Source organism: Artemia sp. Qi Xiang Cuo, chromosome 6, assembly GCF_049724085.1.
Source record: "Artemia sp. Qi Xiang Cuo chromosome 6, ASM4972408v1, whole genome shotgun sequence".
Lineage (NCBI taxonomy): Eukaryota > Metazoa > Arthropoda > Branchiopoda > Anostraca > Artemiidae > Artemia > Artemia sp. Qi Xiang Cuo.
Window position 1 is genome coordinate 42,610,255 of NC_142799.1, and position 17,372 is coordinate 42,627,626.

The 17,372-nt window shown below is 33.5% G+C and overlaps 1 protein-coding gene across 2 annotated transcripts in view; it reads left to right on the top strand.

The window, feature by feature from the left end:
- Mitofilin (inner membrane mitochondrial protein mitofilin) overlaps window positions 1-17,372 on the top strand; it is a 107,850-nt gene that overhangs the window by 10,675 nt on the left and 79,803 nt on the right. For both annotated transcript variants that reach the window (XM_089090761.1, XM_089090762.1), the window contains exon 2: window positions 1,422-1,489. In XM_089090761.1, coding sequence (XP_088946887.1) covers window positions 1,422-1,489 — 68 coding nt within the window. The remainder of the gene's footprint in view (window positions 1-1,421; window positions 1,490-17,372) is intronic.

The window sequence follows — 17,372 nt, forward strand, 5'->3', positions numbered from 1 at the left end:
GTGTCTCTCTTGTTTTCACTGTGTACCCAAAAATTGAATCAATGATGACAGAATCAGGAAACAGAAAAAAAAACAAATATATAATTTGGGTATATATTTCACACAAAGGAGGATTCTTTTTTATTTATCTTGGATACTGTTATTGAGTGCTGATGGCTATTTTTGATGCGAGTAAAGCATTTAACCCTGTAAATAATTAGGAGCTGATGGGTATTCTAAAGAACTGTGATGTTCCCACACCGTCTTTAGGACTAGTTTCTCTATGGCTTGTAAGATGTTGTTTATAATTTGTTGGGAATTTGGTATGAGCTCTTCCCAACAAATGGGAAGATGACACAATTACTAAATAAGATGGCTTAATTTTTTTAATTTCATAACTCCGATTTAACATAGTTTATCCCGAGGTTAATTTAAATAATTTTGTCGCTGGTTTTTGATGAAACTACTGGTTTCATAATCCTACTGCATGTATTTTCGGCTATAATCAGTTGTTTACGTGAACTTTAAAGAGTAGCAAAGAAAGTTCTCCATGGCTCCATGGCTCCATTTAGTGGCTCCATGGGGAAATAAATATAAGACAAAGGCAGATTAATTTAAATATTGAGAAAAATGGAAATAAAAAAGGCCTTGTCCTGTGGTTGTAAAGTGGGATTGATCTCATCTTGGTGAAACGGGACCCAGAGTTCAAACTCAGCTGTTGTAACACACGGCTTGAAACTGATTTGATGGCAGCTAGCGCCTTTACTCTCTCCACCAATGACCGAAATTTTAAAAAAATATATTCGTTAAAAATAGTCAAAAGGTTAGAAGTATGTCTCTAAAGATCCCAATCCCTCTCCCAGAACCTCCGGAGTGTAAGTTTTAAATTGTGCAATTTGCCCGATTTTCATATGCAATATTTACCATTGCAAAAAAGAGAATGGTAGATTGTTAATGTGTCTGAAAAACTTCAGGGAATCTGAAGCTTCAGGAAATGTTAAGGGGAATTCTAAGCGAAGTTAAAAAAATAAAGAAAACACTATGTTTATCCAGGCTCGGAATAGAAGGAATTTTCTATATTATAGTGATGGCTAATGGTATTAACTTGAAACTTCCATGGTCAACATTGCTGGTGAGTTTGCAAATGCAGCTTGTTGCTATTGAGAATGCGACTGATATCTACCGCAACAACTTTTGAGATCTTGGTGAAACGGGACCCAGAGTTCAAACTCAACTGTTGTAACACACGGCAGGGCCGACGCAAGGACCTTAGTAGTCAAGAAGAGTCGTTAAGACACTGCATAAAAAAGGCTTCTGAACACCTCAAGATTATTAAATTCTATACTAAAATTGGCACCTTTTCAAGTTTCCTTTGTATAGTTGACAAACGCTTAAGCTTTCACAAGTTTATCTTTTAATTATGTATAAATTTTCTTTTCAAGAGGGTTTCTCAGAACAATATTCAACAAAAGATGCAAAAGGCAAGGATGTCATCACAGAAGTTGGATGGGTAAGTTTCAAAGATATTTATTTCATATGCTCCCAATCAATATTTTAAGTTGCTTCTCGTGAAAACTCAGACAAGGCGAATTTATTTAAACATCAAAAGTAAGAAGGAAAACTAGAAGTATCTCCAGCCCATTAAGACTAGACAATTAATTTATTTCACTATTTCATTTTTATTTATTTCATATTATATTTTCACTATTTCCGAATCAAGTGTCCTTTGTATAGAAATTTGATACAAACACTTTAGCTCTGACAAATTTTTCTCCTTGTTACGCTCAGGTTTCTTTTGAAAAGACTTCCTTAAAACGGTATGTAGCAAGAAATGCAAATGACAAGAATATCAATACAAAAATTAGACTGGTAAACTACAGATTTTTTTTTTTTTTTAAATGCCTGCAATTGGTTGCAATTACATTACCTCATTTTTTAACTGAATAAGACTTCTTCTTTTTTTATAAAGTCTACCAAACGCATGTTTCAGGGCTATGTTTTGGTCCTTTTAGCTTGATAATGGTTTTATAATTTCAAAGCAACTGATCAAAAATACATGTTTTATTTTATAAGAGGTGTTTGCTCCAAGCTACCGGCCACAACTAATTTTGTGTAATTTATTCTATTCTAACAATTCTTGTCAAACTCCTGATGAAATCCAAAACTGGAAGATAACTTATGTCTGTTGAGTAAAATTAGAAAAATTCCAATCAATAAAAACAATAATAAAATAGCCTAATAGAACTAAGACCTCTGGACCCAATCTAGATCTATTTATGAATGAAAATTTGAAGTTTTCCAAGATTTATCTTTGATTGTTTCTTTATTATGAAGTCTTAGGGCAGTAACACCTTTTTGTGACTATTGCTGGGAACATTGAACCATAAAAACGATTAAGTACGACTAATTACTTCAATTCAATAGTGCCTTTTGTCTGTAAAAATTACACATCAACAATTCTGTTGATTCTCAGAGACAATTGCGCTTTCAAAAGAAAGCTAAACTTTCTTAAACTGATTGGTTCCTCATGTTTTTAGTTGATCTTTGCTGATTTTTTGCTTTTTTTTTCTTTCTTTTTTAATTTGGCAATGGTTACTACCATCAAATGCATAAATTCTCTATAGAGGTCATTTTGATTATAAATTGAACTTTTAACGACATATATGGCTCTGTAACTTTCATCTTTAACAGTTTAAAACAATAATGTTTCATTTTCACTGTCCTTAGTTCTTAAAACTGCTTACATGCTCCATGTTAGGTCTTTGTTTTTAGTATATTGTCAAAATTCTTCAGCGATTGAATGGTTGTATTCGATATACTATAATAGCTAGCAGTTGTTCTACGATTAATAAAAAAAAAAAAAAAAAAAAAAAAAATTCAGATCCAAAAAGGGAGCATATTCTCAAGGGTCCAAAGGTTCTGCCGTCTACCTTTACGAGCTGTATTTGTTTGTAATTTCATATTTTGTTCTGTTGATATGTATTGGAAATGAAAAAAAGTTGTACTGAGTAGCTTAAGGGTGTAATCCCATGTTCCTGAAGGTGAACAAACTTTGCAATTCCTGCTTATTAGTCACTCTTTATGATAGAATAGAAATATCAGAACAATGAAAATTTGAAGGCGGCTAGCACCTAGGCTGTAAAAGTTTCTTGATTGACATGTTTTTTGCTGTTTGTACCCCCTATTAAATTTCAAGCAAACATGGATAGTGTATTGCAGAAGGTAGATAGGGCTCAAAAAGAAAACAATGTTAGAATTTGCAGAATTTATAAATTAATTTGGATAAATACACAAAGACAATTTAGTAATGTAGGTAAAATAAAATCACAATTTAGTTTAAAAAAAAACCTATAAGACCAGTTCAAATTTTCAAAATAAATATTACAAAATGGGCGTTCAAAAGTTTTGAGATCAAAAATTCTAATATGATCCTCCATCAAACAGATGCCGTCAATATTTTTTTTCCTAAAAATATGTCAATGAGAGAGAGGGGATGTTCAAGGAGCTAAGGGCTTTGTGCCTCAAACAGGTTGAAAGTCTTTTTTCATTTAAATTTGAATTAGGTGCAACAAACTTACCTTTGACTTAAAAGTGGTGGATTGAGATTTGAATAGGCAACTGCCCCACATTGTTTTTTAGTTATGCAGATTGAAAATTCTTGCATAATTCCACTTCAAACAGAATGCAGCAGGCAAATTTTGTATGCTAAAAAGTCTGCAGGGGTGTTGGAGGGACAAGTGACCTGGTTTTGTTCTCTAATTATACTAACTAAAAAATCTATACTAAAAAATAAAAAAACGAACAAAAATTAATTTAAAAAAAAGCTTTCCGAAAAAGAAGTTTGTCAAAGAAAAGTAAAGGCCATTTTGAACTTAACATCAGCAAATACCTGTTAAAATTCAGAAAATACTATTAAAGAATAATACCCACATTACAAATAGAGAAAAGGAGGCGATTCCTAAACTCGGTTTGTAGCGATTTTTGTTTGTTTCAAGCTTGATTTGCATATTCAATTTAAGTTTCACTCGTTTTAAGATTTATTTATTCATTTACATTAATATCTATTGTGTATATGTTTGCTTTTATTGTCTATTTAATTTCTTTTTGTTTTTGGTTGGATTAATACTTCAATACGGTATCAATATACTTTTATTCGTTTTACGCTTTAATTGCCTATTAAGTTTAAGTTGTGATGACTTCAAGACTTATTTATCTCACGTGCGTTTTTGCTTATTGTATATTTTTTTGCTATGACGGTTTATTTAATTTCTGTTCGGATCTAGCTTCATTTATTCCCCCGATACAGCATATGTCCATGTTTATGTTGAATTTTAACATTTATTTGTATCTACTGAGATTAAGTTTAAAATGGACTTTAATTTTGTTTGAAAAACTTCTTTTTCGAAAATTTTTTTTTTTTATTAGTTTTTTTTAGTTTTTGATTGCAAAAAGTTTCAAGTTTTTAAAAATTCCTTATTTCAAAATCAAACTTTTTTTTCAAAATCAAACTTTTTTTCGAAATCAAATATTCATCAAAGTACCAAAACTAGTATCAAAGTAAAAAAATGGGTTTGTGTCAACCTCTTGAATTTTTTTTATCTGATGTTTGAACTATTTTTGACAAAACGGCTATCTTAAAATTTTTATCAGATGGGTTTGGGGAAAAAGGGTGGGGGGGGGGGTCAGATCGAAGGACATAATTGCCCTTCGGTCTCTTTCGACTCTTAAAAAGTGAAGTAGAACTTTCTATTTTCAATCAAATGAGCCCTCTCTCAAAATTATACAAGCATCCCTTCTATAAAACCATATATGTCCCCAGGGCATAAATTACAACGCCTGTCTCCGGGCCCTGGGGGGTTGTGTCGACCCCGGAGTTTTAATATCTGATGTTTGAACTATTTTTAACAAAATAGTCACAATACAATTTTTATTGGATGGGTTTGGGGAAGAAAAAGGCGTGGAGGGGGAGGGGTAGTTGCCGTCCGATCTCTTTCAACTCTGAGAAAGTGAACTAGAACGTTAAATTTCCAATCAAATGAGTCCTCTCTGAGGTTTATACGAGCATCTCTTTCATAAGAACCATATACGTCCCCAGGACGTAACTTACAATGCATTCTCAACGGCCCTGGGGGGTTGTGTCGACACCAGCGTTTTGCTTGTCTCAAAAATTTTCATCGGATGGGTTTGGAAAAAAGGGTGTGGGGGCTAGGGGCCCTCTGATCTCTTTTGACTCTTAAAAATTGAACTAGAACCTTCAATTTTCATTCAAATGAGTCCTCTCTAAAGTTTATACGAGCATCCCTTCCATAAGAACAATATATTCTCCCAGAGCATAAATTGCAACGCCTGCATCCGGGCCTTGGAGGGTTGTGTCGACACCGGAGTTTTTTTATCTGACATTTGGACTATTTTTAACAAAATGGCTAATTAAAAATTTTATCGGATGCATGTGGGGGAAAAGGGGCTTGGGGAATAGTTGCCCTCTGATCTCATTTGGCTCTTAAAAACTGAACTAGAACTTTCAGTTTACAATCAAATGAGCCTTCTTTGAAGTTTATACGAGCATCCAACTCACTCACAGGCATCCAGGCACTACCAGCATCCAGGCTCAACTCACATCGCCTACCCCGGGCCCTGAAGGATTGTGTCGACCCCGGAGTTTTCGTTATACGATCTTTGAACCATTTTCAAAAAATTGGCTCTCTCAAAGTTTTTATCGGATGAGTTCGAGGAAAATAGGGCGTGGAGAGGGTGGGATAGTTGCCCTCCGATCTCTTTTGACTCTTAAAAAGTCAACGAGAACTTTCAATGTCCAATCAAATGAGCCCTCTCCGAAGTTTATACGAATATTCCTTCTATTAGAACCATATATGCCCCAAGAGCAGTACTAACAACGCCTAATTCGGGACCTGGGGGGAGGGGAGGGTGTCGACACATGAGTTTTTCTTATCTAACCTTTGAACTATTTTTAACAAAATAGCTATCTCAAAATTTTCATCGGATGGGTTTGAAAAAGGCTTGGCGGGGAGGGGGGCTAGTTGCCCTCGTATCTCTTTTGACTCTTAAAAAGTAAATTCGAACTGAATTTCCTATCAGATGAGCCCTCTCTGAAGTTTATATGAGAATCCCTTTCATAAGAACCATCTATGCCCCGGGCATAAATTACAACGCCTGTCCCCAGGCCCTGAGGGATTGTGTCGACACCTGAGTTTTTGTTATCTGACTTTTGAACTATTTTTAACAAAATGGCTATCTCAAAATTTTCATCGGATGGGTTTGGAAAAAAGGCGTGGGCGGGGGGGGGGGAGGTTGTCCTTTAATCCCTTTTGACTCAAAACTGGACTAGAACTTTCAATTTCCAATCAAATGAACCCACTCTGAAGTTTTTACGTTTATCCAATCCATAAGAATCATATATTCCCCCAGGGCATAACTTGCAGCGCCTGGCCTCAGGCCCTAGGGGTTGTGTTGACTGCGGAGTTTTCGCTATATGATCTTTGAACTATTTTTTAAAAAAGGGGGGCTATTTCCCCTTTGATCTCTTTTGACTCTTGAAAATTGAACGAGAACTTTCAATTTCCAATCAAATGAGCCCTCTCTGAAGTTTTTCGAGCATACCTTCCATAAGAACCATATATGCCGCCAGAGCATTACTTACAACGTCTGCTCCGGGCCCTTGGGGGTTGCGTTGTCACAGGAGTTTTTCTTATCTGACCTTTGAACTATTTTTAACGAAATGGCTATCTCAAAGTTTTTATCGGATGGGTCAGGTGAAAATAGGTGTGGTGGGGGGGGGGAGGGCTAGTTGCCCTCGGATATCTTTTGACTCTTAAAAAGTGAAATGGAACTTTCAATTTTCAATCAAATGAACCCTCTCTGAATTTTTTTACGAGCATGCCTTTCGTAAGAACAATATACGCCCCCAAGACAACACTCACAACGCCTATCACCCGGTCCATGGGAGGTTGTGTCGACACCGGAGTTTTTGCTATCTAATTTTTGAACTATTTAAAAAAAAATCAGAATTTGTAACGGTAATCTCAGAATTTATAACGGATGTGTTTGGAAAAAAGGGTGGGGGGGGCTAGTTGCCCTCCGATCTGTTGACTCTTAAAAAGTGAACTAGAAGTTTCAATTTCCAATCAAATGAGCCCTTTCCAAAGTTTATAAGAACATCCCTTCCATAAGAACCATATATGCCCCCAGAGCATTACTTACAACGCCTGCCCTGGGCCCTTTGGGGTTACGTCGACACAGGAGTTTTTCTTATCTGATCTACCAACTATTTTCAAAGAAATGGCTATCTAGAAGTTTTTGAACTATTAGTTGCCCTTGGATATCTTTTGACTCTTAAAAAACGAACTAGAACTTTCAGTGTCCAATCAGATGAGCGCTCTCTGAAGTTTCTACGAGCATCCCTTTTATAAGAACCATCTACACCCCAGGACAACACTCACAACGCCTACCCCCTGGGCCCTGGGGGGTGTGTCGATACCGGAGTTTTTGTTGTCTAATTTTTGAACTATTTAAAAAAAAATATGTCTATTTCAAAGATTGTAGCGGATGGGTCTGAGAAAAAAGGGCGTGTGGTGGGGGATAGTTGCCCTCCGATCTCTTGACTCTTAAAAAGTGAACTAGAACTTTCAATTTCCAATCAAATGAGCCCTCTCCGAAGTTTATGAGAACTTTCCTTCCATAAGAACCATATGTGCCCCCAGAGCACTACCTACAACGCCTGCCTTCGGGCCCGGGGGGGGGGGTGTCAACAAATTTTCAAAATTTTCATTGGATGGGTTCGGGAAAAAAGGCGTGGCAGGGGGGTTAGTTACCCTCGGATATCTTTTGACTCTTAAAAAGTGAAATAGAACTTTCAATTTCCAATCAAATGAACCCTCTCCGAAGTTTATACGAGCATCCCTTTCCTAAGAACAATATACGCCCCCAGGACAACATTCACAACGCCTATCCCCTGGTCCATGGGGGGTTGTGTCGACACCGGAGTTTTTGTTATCTAGTTTTTGAACTATTTAAAAAAATTGCTATCTTAAAATTTGTAACGGATGTGTCTGGGGAAAAAAAGGGCGTGGGGAGGGGGCTAGTTGCCCTCCGATCTCTTGACTATTAAAAAGTGAACTAGAAGTTTCAATTTCCAATCAAATGAGCCCTTTCCAAAGTTTATAAGAACATCCCTTCCATAAGAACCAAATATGCCCCCAGAGCATTACTTACAACGCCTGCCCTGGGCCCTTTGGGGTTGTGTCGACACAGGAGTTTTTCTTATCTGATATTAGTTGCCCTCGGATATCTTTTGACTCTTAAAAAACGAACTAGAACTTTCAGTGTCCAATCAGATGAGGGCTCTCTGAAGGTTATACGGGCATCCCTTTTATAAGAACCATCTACGCCCCCAGGACAACACTCACAACGCCTACCCCCTGGGCCCTGGGGGTTGTGTCGATACCGTAGGTTTTGTTATCTAATTTTTGAACTATTTATAAAAAAATGGCTATCTCAAAATTTGTAGCGGATGGGTTTGGGGAAAAAGGGCGTGGGGTCGGGCTAGTTGCCCTCCGATCTCTTGACTCTTAAAAAGTGAACTAGGACTTTCAATTTCCAATCAAATGAGCCTTCTCCGAAGTTTATGCCAACTTTCCTTCCATAAGAACCATATTTGCTCCCAGAGCATTACCTACAACGCCTCTCCCCTGGCCCTGGGGGGTGTCGACACAGGAGTTTTTCTTATATTACCTATTAACTATTTTTAACACAATGTCTATCTAAAACTTTCATCGGATTGGTTTGGAAAAAAAGGTGTGGGAGGGGGATAGTTGCCCTCCCATCTCTTTTGACTCTTAAATAGTGAATTCGAAATTTCAGTTTCCAATCAAATGAACCGTCTCTGAAGTTTATCGGAGCATCCCTTTCGTAAGAACCATATATGCCCCCAGGGCCTAACTTACAAGGCCTGCCCCCGGGCCCTGGGGGTTTGTGTCAGTAGGGTGTATCTATGGAATTTGCTTGCGCCCCTAGGAATTCCCATACTATTTGCTTGATGCTCTACACCTTTTCAAAGAGTCAGAACTCCCTCACACAGTTTGACGTAGACATTTTTTTTTTTTTTTAAGCTGGCAAGGTATAATGTGGTCTAAAATGTTTTGAGAGTATGGTCGAAATTATATAACTTAAGCAGACTGGTTATTCCTATTGATATGAATTGCACATGGAATTATACAAGAACGTGTTTGGGGAGATTACGTTCCGTGGCACCTTTTCAGAGCATGTACTTATGGATACCTTTCCAAGCAACGTGATTAAACACGCTTTTACAATCGGAATTGTTTGATTGACATTTGCAAAAAGGGATAAGGAATTCCTAAAATGGACGCTGTGAACGATATTAATTAATGTTTGAAAAATAGGAGTGTGATTGATTCTAATTAGTGATTGGATGATTTTTGGACAAGAAATCTCTGAATAAAATATTTTTGGAGGGATGGGAGAGAGTTTTGCTTGCCTTTCATTGGTACCTTTCCAAGCGATCGGGGATCCCCCTCCGGTTCCTAAACATTGCAAAAAAGATAACAGTATGAGCGGGGATCCCCCACACAAGTTTGTTTCAACTCCAAGTTTTTCAACCAGACTGTTTTTTTTTTAGCTAACATCTGTTTTTTAGGAGCCAATCAGAGACATCGGAGCTTGGAAGATGGAGAAAAAAAGGGTTAAAGTGATTAGCAGTTAGGGTAACCCTGAAGAGCATGTTAATTCATACCTTATTTATTATAAATTTGGAACAATATCAATCTATGAAAATGGTTAACGATGATAAAATGGTCTTATGACTTGACCTTGCTTTACTTCTTTGATGTGTTCTGTATAATACACAAGTGGCGTTTGAATAGTGTTGTCGGTTTAAAATAGAGTCCAACGTTATAGTATACTATAAGTTGATACTAAGAGAGATGTAGATGGCAAGAAAATAATTTTAATAAAGAAATTCAGAACAAACCATAGAAATCCTTACAAATCAAGTAGTAAGGTGTATGTGAGTACGAACCATCAAGGATCATAAGCACCAATGACCCTAACCAGCAGAGACATCAACCGTCCATAGGTCCCCTATCCCCAAACTCAAAGGGCGCCCCCTCCCTCTAACTTTTTGGGCCCCCTCCCCCCCATTTATTTTTTTTTTTTTTATTTTTTTTTGGCAATTGACATTTTTTTCTGATAACAAGTATCATTCATTACGATCATAGCTTTAAAATGTGAAACTGAAAGTCCATTTTTGGATCGAAAAATAAACTATTTCTATAAAATCTGAGTTAATAAGAGTTTTTGACCGTAAACTCTAGTTTTTTGTAAGAAAATTATGGAAAATACAATTATCTGGTTCAAATGTGAAACTTAAGTCCATTTTTGGATCGAAAAAATAAACTATTTCTGTAAAATCTGAGTTAATAAGGGTATGTGAAACTTAAGTCCATTTATGGATCGAAAAATAAACTATTTCCGTAAAATCTGAGCTAATAAGGGTTTTTTACCGTAAACTCTAGTTTGTTGTAAGAAAATTATGGAAAATACAATTCTCTGGTTCAAATGTGAAACTTAAGTCCAGTTATGGATCTAAAAAATAAACTATTTCTGTAAAATCTGAGATAATAAGGATTTTTGACTGTAAACTCTAGTTTTTTGTAAGAAAATTATGGAAAACACAAATTCTCTGGTTCAAATGTGAAACTTATGTCTCTTTTTGGATCGAAAAATAGACTATTTCTGTAGAATCTGAGCTAATAAGGGTTTTAGACCGTAAACTCTAGTTTTTTGTAAGAAAATTATGGAAAATACAATTCACTGGTTCAAATGTGAAACTTAAGTCCTTTTTAGGATCGAAAAAATAAACGATTTATGTAGAATCGGAGGTAATACGGGTTTTTAACCGTAAACTCTAGTTTTTTTGTAAGAAAATTATGGAAAATACAATTCTCTGGTCCAAATGTGAAACTTAAGTCCATTTTTGGATCAAAAAATAAACTATTTCTGTAAAATCTGAGCTAAAAAGAGTTTTTGACCGTAAACTCTAATTCCTTGTAATAGCATTATGGAAAATACAATTCTCTGGTTTAAACGTGAAACTTAAGTCCTTTTTAAGATCGAAAAATAAAACTATGTCTGTATAATCTGAGTTAAGAAGGTTTTTTGACCGTAAACTCTAGTTTTTTTGTAAGAAAATTATGGAAAATACATTTCTCTGAATCAAATGTGAATCTTAAGTCTATTTTTGGATCGAAAAAATAAATTATTTCTTTAAAATCTGAGCTAATAAGGGTTTTTGACCGTAAACTCTAGTTTTTTTGTAAGAAAATTATGGAAAATACAATTCTCTGGTTCAAATGTGAAACTTAAGTCCCTTTTTGGTTCGAAAAATAAACTATTTCTGTAGAATCTGAGCTAATAAGGGTTTTTAACCATAAACTCTAGTTTCCTGTAAGAAAATTATGGAAAATACAATTCTCTCGTTCAAATGTGAAACTTAGGTCCATTCTCTGGTTCAAATGGGAAACTTAAGTCCATTTATGGATCGAAAAATAAAACTTTCCGTAAAATCTAAGCTAATAAGGGTTTTTGACTGTAAACTCTAGTTTTTTGTAAGAAAATCATGGAAAATACAATTCTCTGGTTCAAATGTGAAACCTAAGTCCATTTTTGGATCGAAAAGACAAAAATTTAGACGGGGCGCGCCCCGTCTAATTTTTTTTTTAATAATTTCCTGAATTAAATTTCTGTATTGTGTATCCAAGAGGTGAATTCAAGAAAGTTTGCTTTTTTTTCAACTTTTTTTTACATCTCTTAGAATGTCATGAAATCACTTAAAACATAAGAAATTCACTTTTAATATTTTCCAATTTCAAAATGGGCACACGCACAAAAACTTACAAACACACACACAAACTTACACACACACACACACACACACACAAAAACTTACACATACACAAAAACTTATACACACACACAAAAAAACTTACACACACAAAAACTTAAATACACACAAAAACTAACACACGCACAAAAAATTACACACACACACACAAAAACTTACACACACACAAAAAAACTTACACACACACAAAAAAAATTTACACACACATAAAAACTTACACACACAAAAACTTACACACACACAAAAAAAAAACTTACACACACACAAAAACTTACACACACACACACAAACTTACACACACACACACACACACAAACACTTACACACACACACACACACAAAAAATTACACACACACAAAAACATACACACACACACACAAAAACTTACACAAACACACACACACAAAAACTTACACACACACAAAAAAAACTTACACACACACAAAAAATTACACACACACAAAAAAACTTACACACACACAAAAATTAAACACACAAAAAAACTAACACACACACAAAAAAAAACTTACACACACACATAAACTTACACACACATACACACACACAAAAAATTACACATACACACAAAACTTACACACACACAAAAAAAAACTTAAACAAAAACAAAAAAGCTTGAAAACACACACAAACAAGAAAACCTACAAAAACTAACACAAACTCAAAAACATACACACACACAAAAATTTACACACACACAAAAATTTACACAAAAACTTACACACACACAAAAACTTACACACACACAAAAATTTACACCCACACAAAAACTTACACACACAAAAAAACATACACACACACAAAAAAAAATACACACACACAAAAACTTACACACACACACACAAAAACAAACACACACACAAAAACTTACACACACACAAAAACTTACACACACACAAAAAAACTTACACACACAAAAAAACTTACACACCCACAAAGACTTACACACACACAAAGACTTACATAAACACAGAAACTTACACACCCACGAAAACATACACACACACAAAAAGACTTACACACACACACACACAAAAACTTACACACACACACACAAAAACTTAAAAAAAAAAAAAAACATACACACACAAAAACTTACACACACAAAAACTTACACACACACAAAAACTAACACACAAAAAAACAAAATAATAAACACACACAAAAACTTACACACACACAAAAACATACACACACATAAAAAATTACACACACACAAAAATTACACACTCACAAAAAATTACACACACCCAAAAAAAAAAACTTACACACACACAGAAACTAAAACACACACACAAACAAAAAAAAAAAAAAACGCACACACAAACTTACACACACACAAAAAAAAACTTACACACACAAAAAAAAACTTACACACCCACAAAAACTTACACACACACAAAATCGTACACAAACACAAAAACTTACACGCACACGAAAACTAAAAAGCACACAAATTTACACAAAAACTTACACACACAAAATAACTTACACACACACAAAAATTTACACGCAAACAAAAACTTACACACACATAAAAACTTACACACACACAAAAACTTACACACAAACAAAAACTTACACACACACAAACAAACTTACAAACACACAAAAACTAACACACACGCAAAAACTAAAAAACACAAAAAAACTAACACACACAAAAAAACTAACACACACACAAAAAAAAATTACACAAACACAAAAAAAACTTACACACACATAAAAACTTACACACACACAAAAACTTACACACTCACAAAAACTTACACAAAAAAAAAACAACTTAAACACACCCAGAAACTTACACACACACACAAAAACTTACACACACAAAAAAACTTACACACACACACAAAAACTTACACACAAACAAAAAAAAACTTACACACAGAAAAAAAAAACTTACACACACACATAAACTTACACACCCACACACACAAAATCTTGCACACACACACAAAAACTTACACACACACACAAAAACTTACACACACATAAAAACTTACACACACACAAAAACTTACACACCCACAAAAACTTACACACACAAAAACTTACACACACACAAAAACTTACACACACACAAAAATTTACAGACGAACAAAAACTTACACACAAACAAAAAATAACACACAAAAAAAAAATTACAAAAACACAAAAAAAACTTACACACACAAAAAAAACTTAAACACACAAAAAAAATCAAACATAAACAAAAACTTACACACACAAAAAAAACTTACACACACAAAACTGACACACACACACACACAAAAACATAAAACCCTCTCTGACCAATGAAAAATCTCAAAAATTCCTCTGGTCTTGATTACCTCTCCTAACTCAAACAATGAGTTATTCAATAGTCTTTCTTTTCAAAGCTGTTACAAAACTTCATAATTGTTGCATCTCTCCGGCTAATGAAAAATCTCAAAAATTACATAGATCTCGATTTTACTCCTTAACTTAAACAACGAAACATTCAACACTTGTTCTTTACCAAGCTTTTAAAAAATTGTATCATTTTTGTATCTCCGACCAATGAAAAATCTCAAAATTCTTCTGGTTTAAAATACCTAAATAAATTTGAATAATTTCGAAGTTTAAAAAAAAAATAGTTTGTTTTTATGAAAAAAAAAATAAAGTTGAATAATTTCGAAGTTTAAAAAAAAAATAGTTTGGTTTTATGATAAAATAAATAAATAAAGTTGAATAATTTCGAAGTTAAAAAGAATAGTTTGTTTTTATGAAAAAAAATTGAATTAGAACCATCAGTCCTCATTATTATGCGTATCCAAAAATGGACTTAAGTTTCACATTTGAGCCAGAGAATGGAGCTATGTTTAATATTTGAACGAAAGAATTGTATTTTTCATAGTGCTCTTACAGGAAACTAGAGCTTATGGTCAAAACCCCTTATTAGCTCAGATCTCAATGACAGACTTTATTTTTCAATCCAAAAAGAGACATAAGTTTCACATTTGAACGAGGGAATTTTATTTTCAATAATTTCCTTACAAAAAACTAGAGTTTACGGTCAAAAACCCTTATTAGCTTAGATTTTACGGAAATAGTTTTATTTTTCGAGTTTACGGTCAAAAACCCTTATTAGCTCAGATTTTACAGAAATAGTTTATTTTTTCGATCCAAAAATGGACTTAGGTTTCACATTTGAACCAGAGAATTGTATTTTCCATAATTTTCTTACAAAAAACAAGAGTTTAAGGTCAAAAACCCTCATTAGCGAAGATTTTACGGAAATAGCTTTATTTTTCAATCAAAAACGTGACTTCAGTATCAAATTTGAACCGGGGAGTAGACATAAGTTTCATATTTGAACGAGAGAATTGCATTTTTCATAATTTTCATAAAGGAAACTGGAGTTTATTGTCAAAAACTCTCTTTAGCTCAGATTCTAGAAAAATTGTTTGTTTATCAATACAAAATGGGACTAATGTTTCACATTTGAACCAGAGAATTGTATTTTTCATAATTTTCTTACAAAAAATTAGAGTTTCAAAAACCCTTATTAGCTCAGATTTTAAAGAAATAATTTATTTTTTCGATCCAAAAATGGACTTAAGACTCACATTTGAATCAGAGAATTGTATTTTCCATAATTTTCTTACAAAAAACTAGAGTTTCAAAAACCCTTATTAGCTCAGATTTTAAAGAAATAATTTATTTTTTCGATCCAAAAATGGACTTAAGACTCACATTTGAATCAGAGAAAAGTATTTTCCATAATTTTCTTTCAAAAAACTAGAGTTTACGGTCAAAGACCCTTATTAACTCAGATTCTACAGAAAGACTTTATTTTTCGATCCAAAATGGAACTTAAGTTTCACATTTGAACCAGGAAATTGAATTTTCCGTAATTTTCTTACAAAAAACTAGAGTTTACAGTCTAAAACCCTTATTAGCTTAGATTTTACGGAAATAGTTTTATTTTTCGATCCATAAATGGACTTAAGTTTCACATTTGAACCACAGAATGGACCTAAGTTTCACATTTGAACGAGAGAATTTTATTTTCTATAATTTTCTTAAAGGAAACTAGAGTTTACGGTCAAAAACTGTTATTAGCTTAGATTTTACAGAAGTAGTTTATTTTTTGATCCAAAAAGGGACTTTAAGTTTCAGATTTAAACCAGAGAATTGTATTTTCCGTAGTTTTCTTACAAAAAACTAGAGTTTACGGTCAAAAACCCTTATTAGCTCAGATTTTAAAGAAATAATTTATTTTTTCGATCCAAAAATGGACTTGAGATTCACATTTGAATCAGAGAATTGTATTTTCTATAATTTTCTTACAAAAAAACGAGTTTAAGGTCAAAAACCCTTATTAACTCGGATTTTACAGAAATAGTTTTATTTTTCGATCCTAAAAAGGACTTAAGTTTCACATTTGAACCAGAGAATTGTATTTTCCATAATTTTCTTACAAAAAACTAGAGTTTACGGTCTAAAACCCTTATTAGCTCAGATTCTACAGAAATAGTCTATTTTTCGATCCAAAACGGGACATAAGTTTCACATTTGAACCAGAGAATTGTATTTTCGATAATTTTCTTACAAAAAAACTAGATTTTACGGTCAAAAACCCTTATTAGCTCAGATTTTAAAGAAATAATTTATTTTTTCGATCCAGATTCACAGTTGAATCAGAAAATTGTATTTTCTATAATTTTATTACAAAAAACTAGAGTTTACGGTCAAAAACCCTTATTAACTCAGATTTTACAGAAATAGTTTTATTTTTCGATCCTAAAAAGGACTTAAGTTTCACATTTGAACCAGAGAATTGTATTTTCCATAATTTTCTTACAAAAAACTAGAGCTTACGGTCAAAACCGTTATTAGATCAGATTTTACATAAATAGTTTATTTTTTTGATCCAGAAAGGGACTTAAGTTTCACATTTGAACCAGAGAATTGTACTTTCCATAATTTTCTTACAAAAAAAACTAGAGTTTACGGTCAAAAACCCTTATTAGCTCAGATTTTAATGAAATAATTATTTTTTTCGATCCAGATTCACATTTGAATCAGAGAATTGTATTTTCTATAATTTTCTTACAAAAAACTAGAGTTTACTGTCAAAAACCCTTATTAACTCAGATTTTACAGAAATAATTTTATTTTTCGATCCTAAAAAGGACTTGAGTTTCATATTTGAACCTGAGAATTGTATTTTCCATAATTGTCCTACAAACAGCTAGAGTTTAGCATCAAAAACCCTTATTAACTAAGATTTTAAAGAAATAGTTTATTTTTCGATCCAAAAAGGGACTTAAGTTTCACATTTCAACCAGAGAATTGTATTTTCCATAATTTTCTTAAAAAAAAAACTAGAGTTTACGGTCAAAACCCTTATTAGCTCAGATTTTAAATAAATAATTTATTTTTTCGATCCAGAATCACATTTGAATC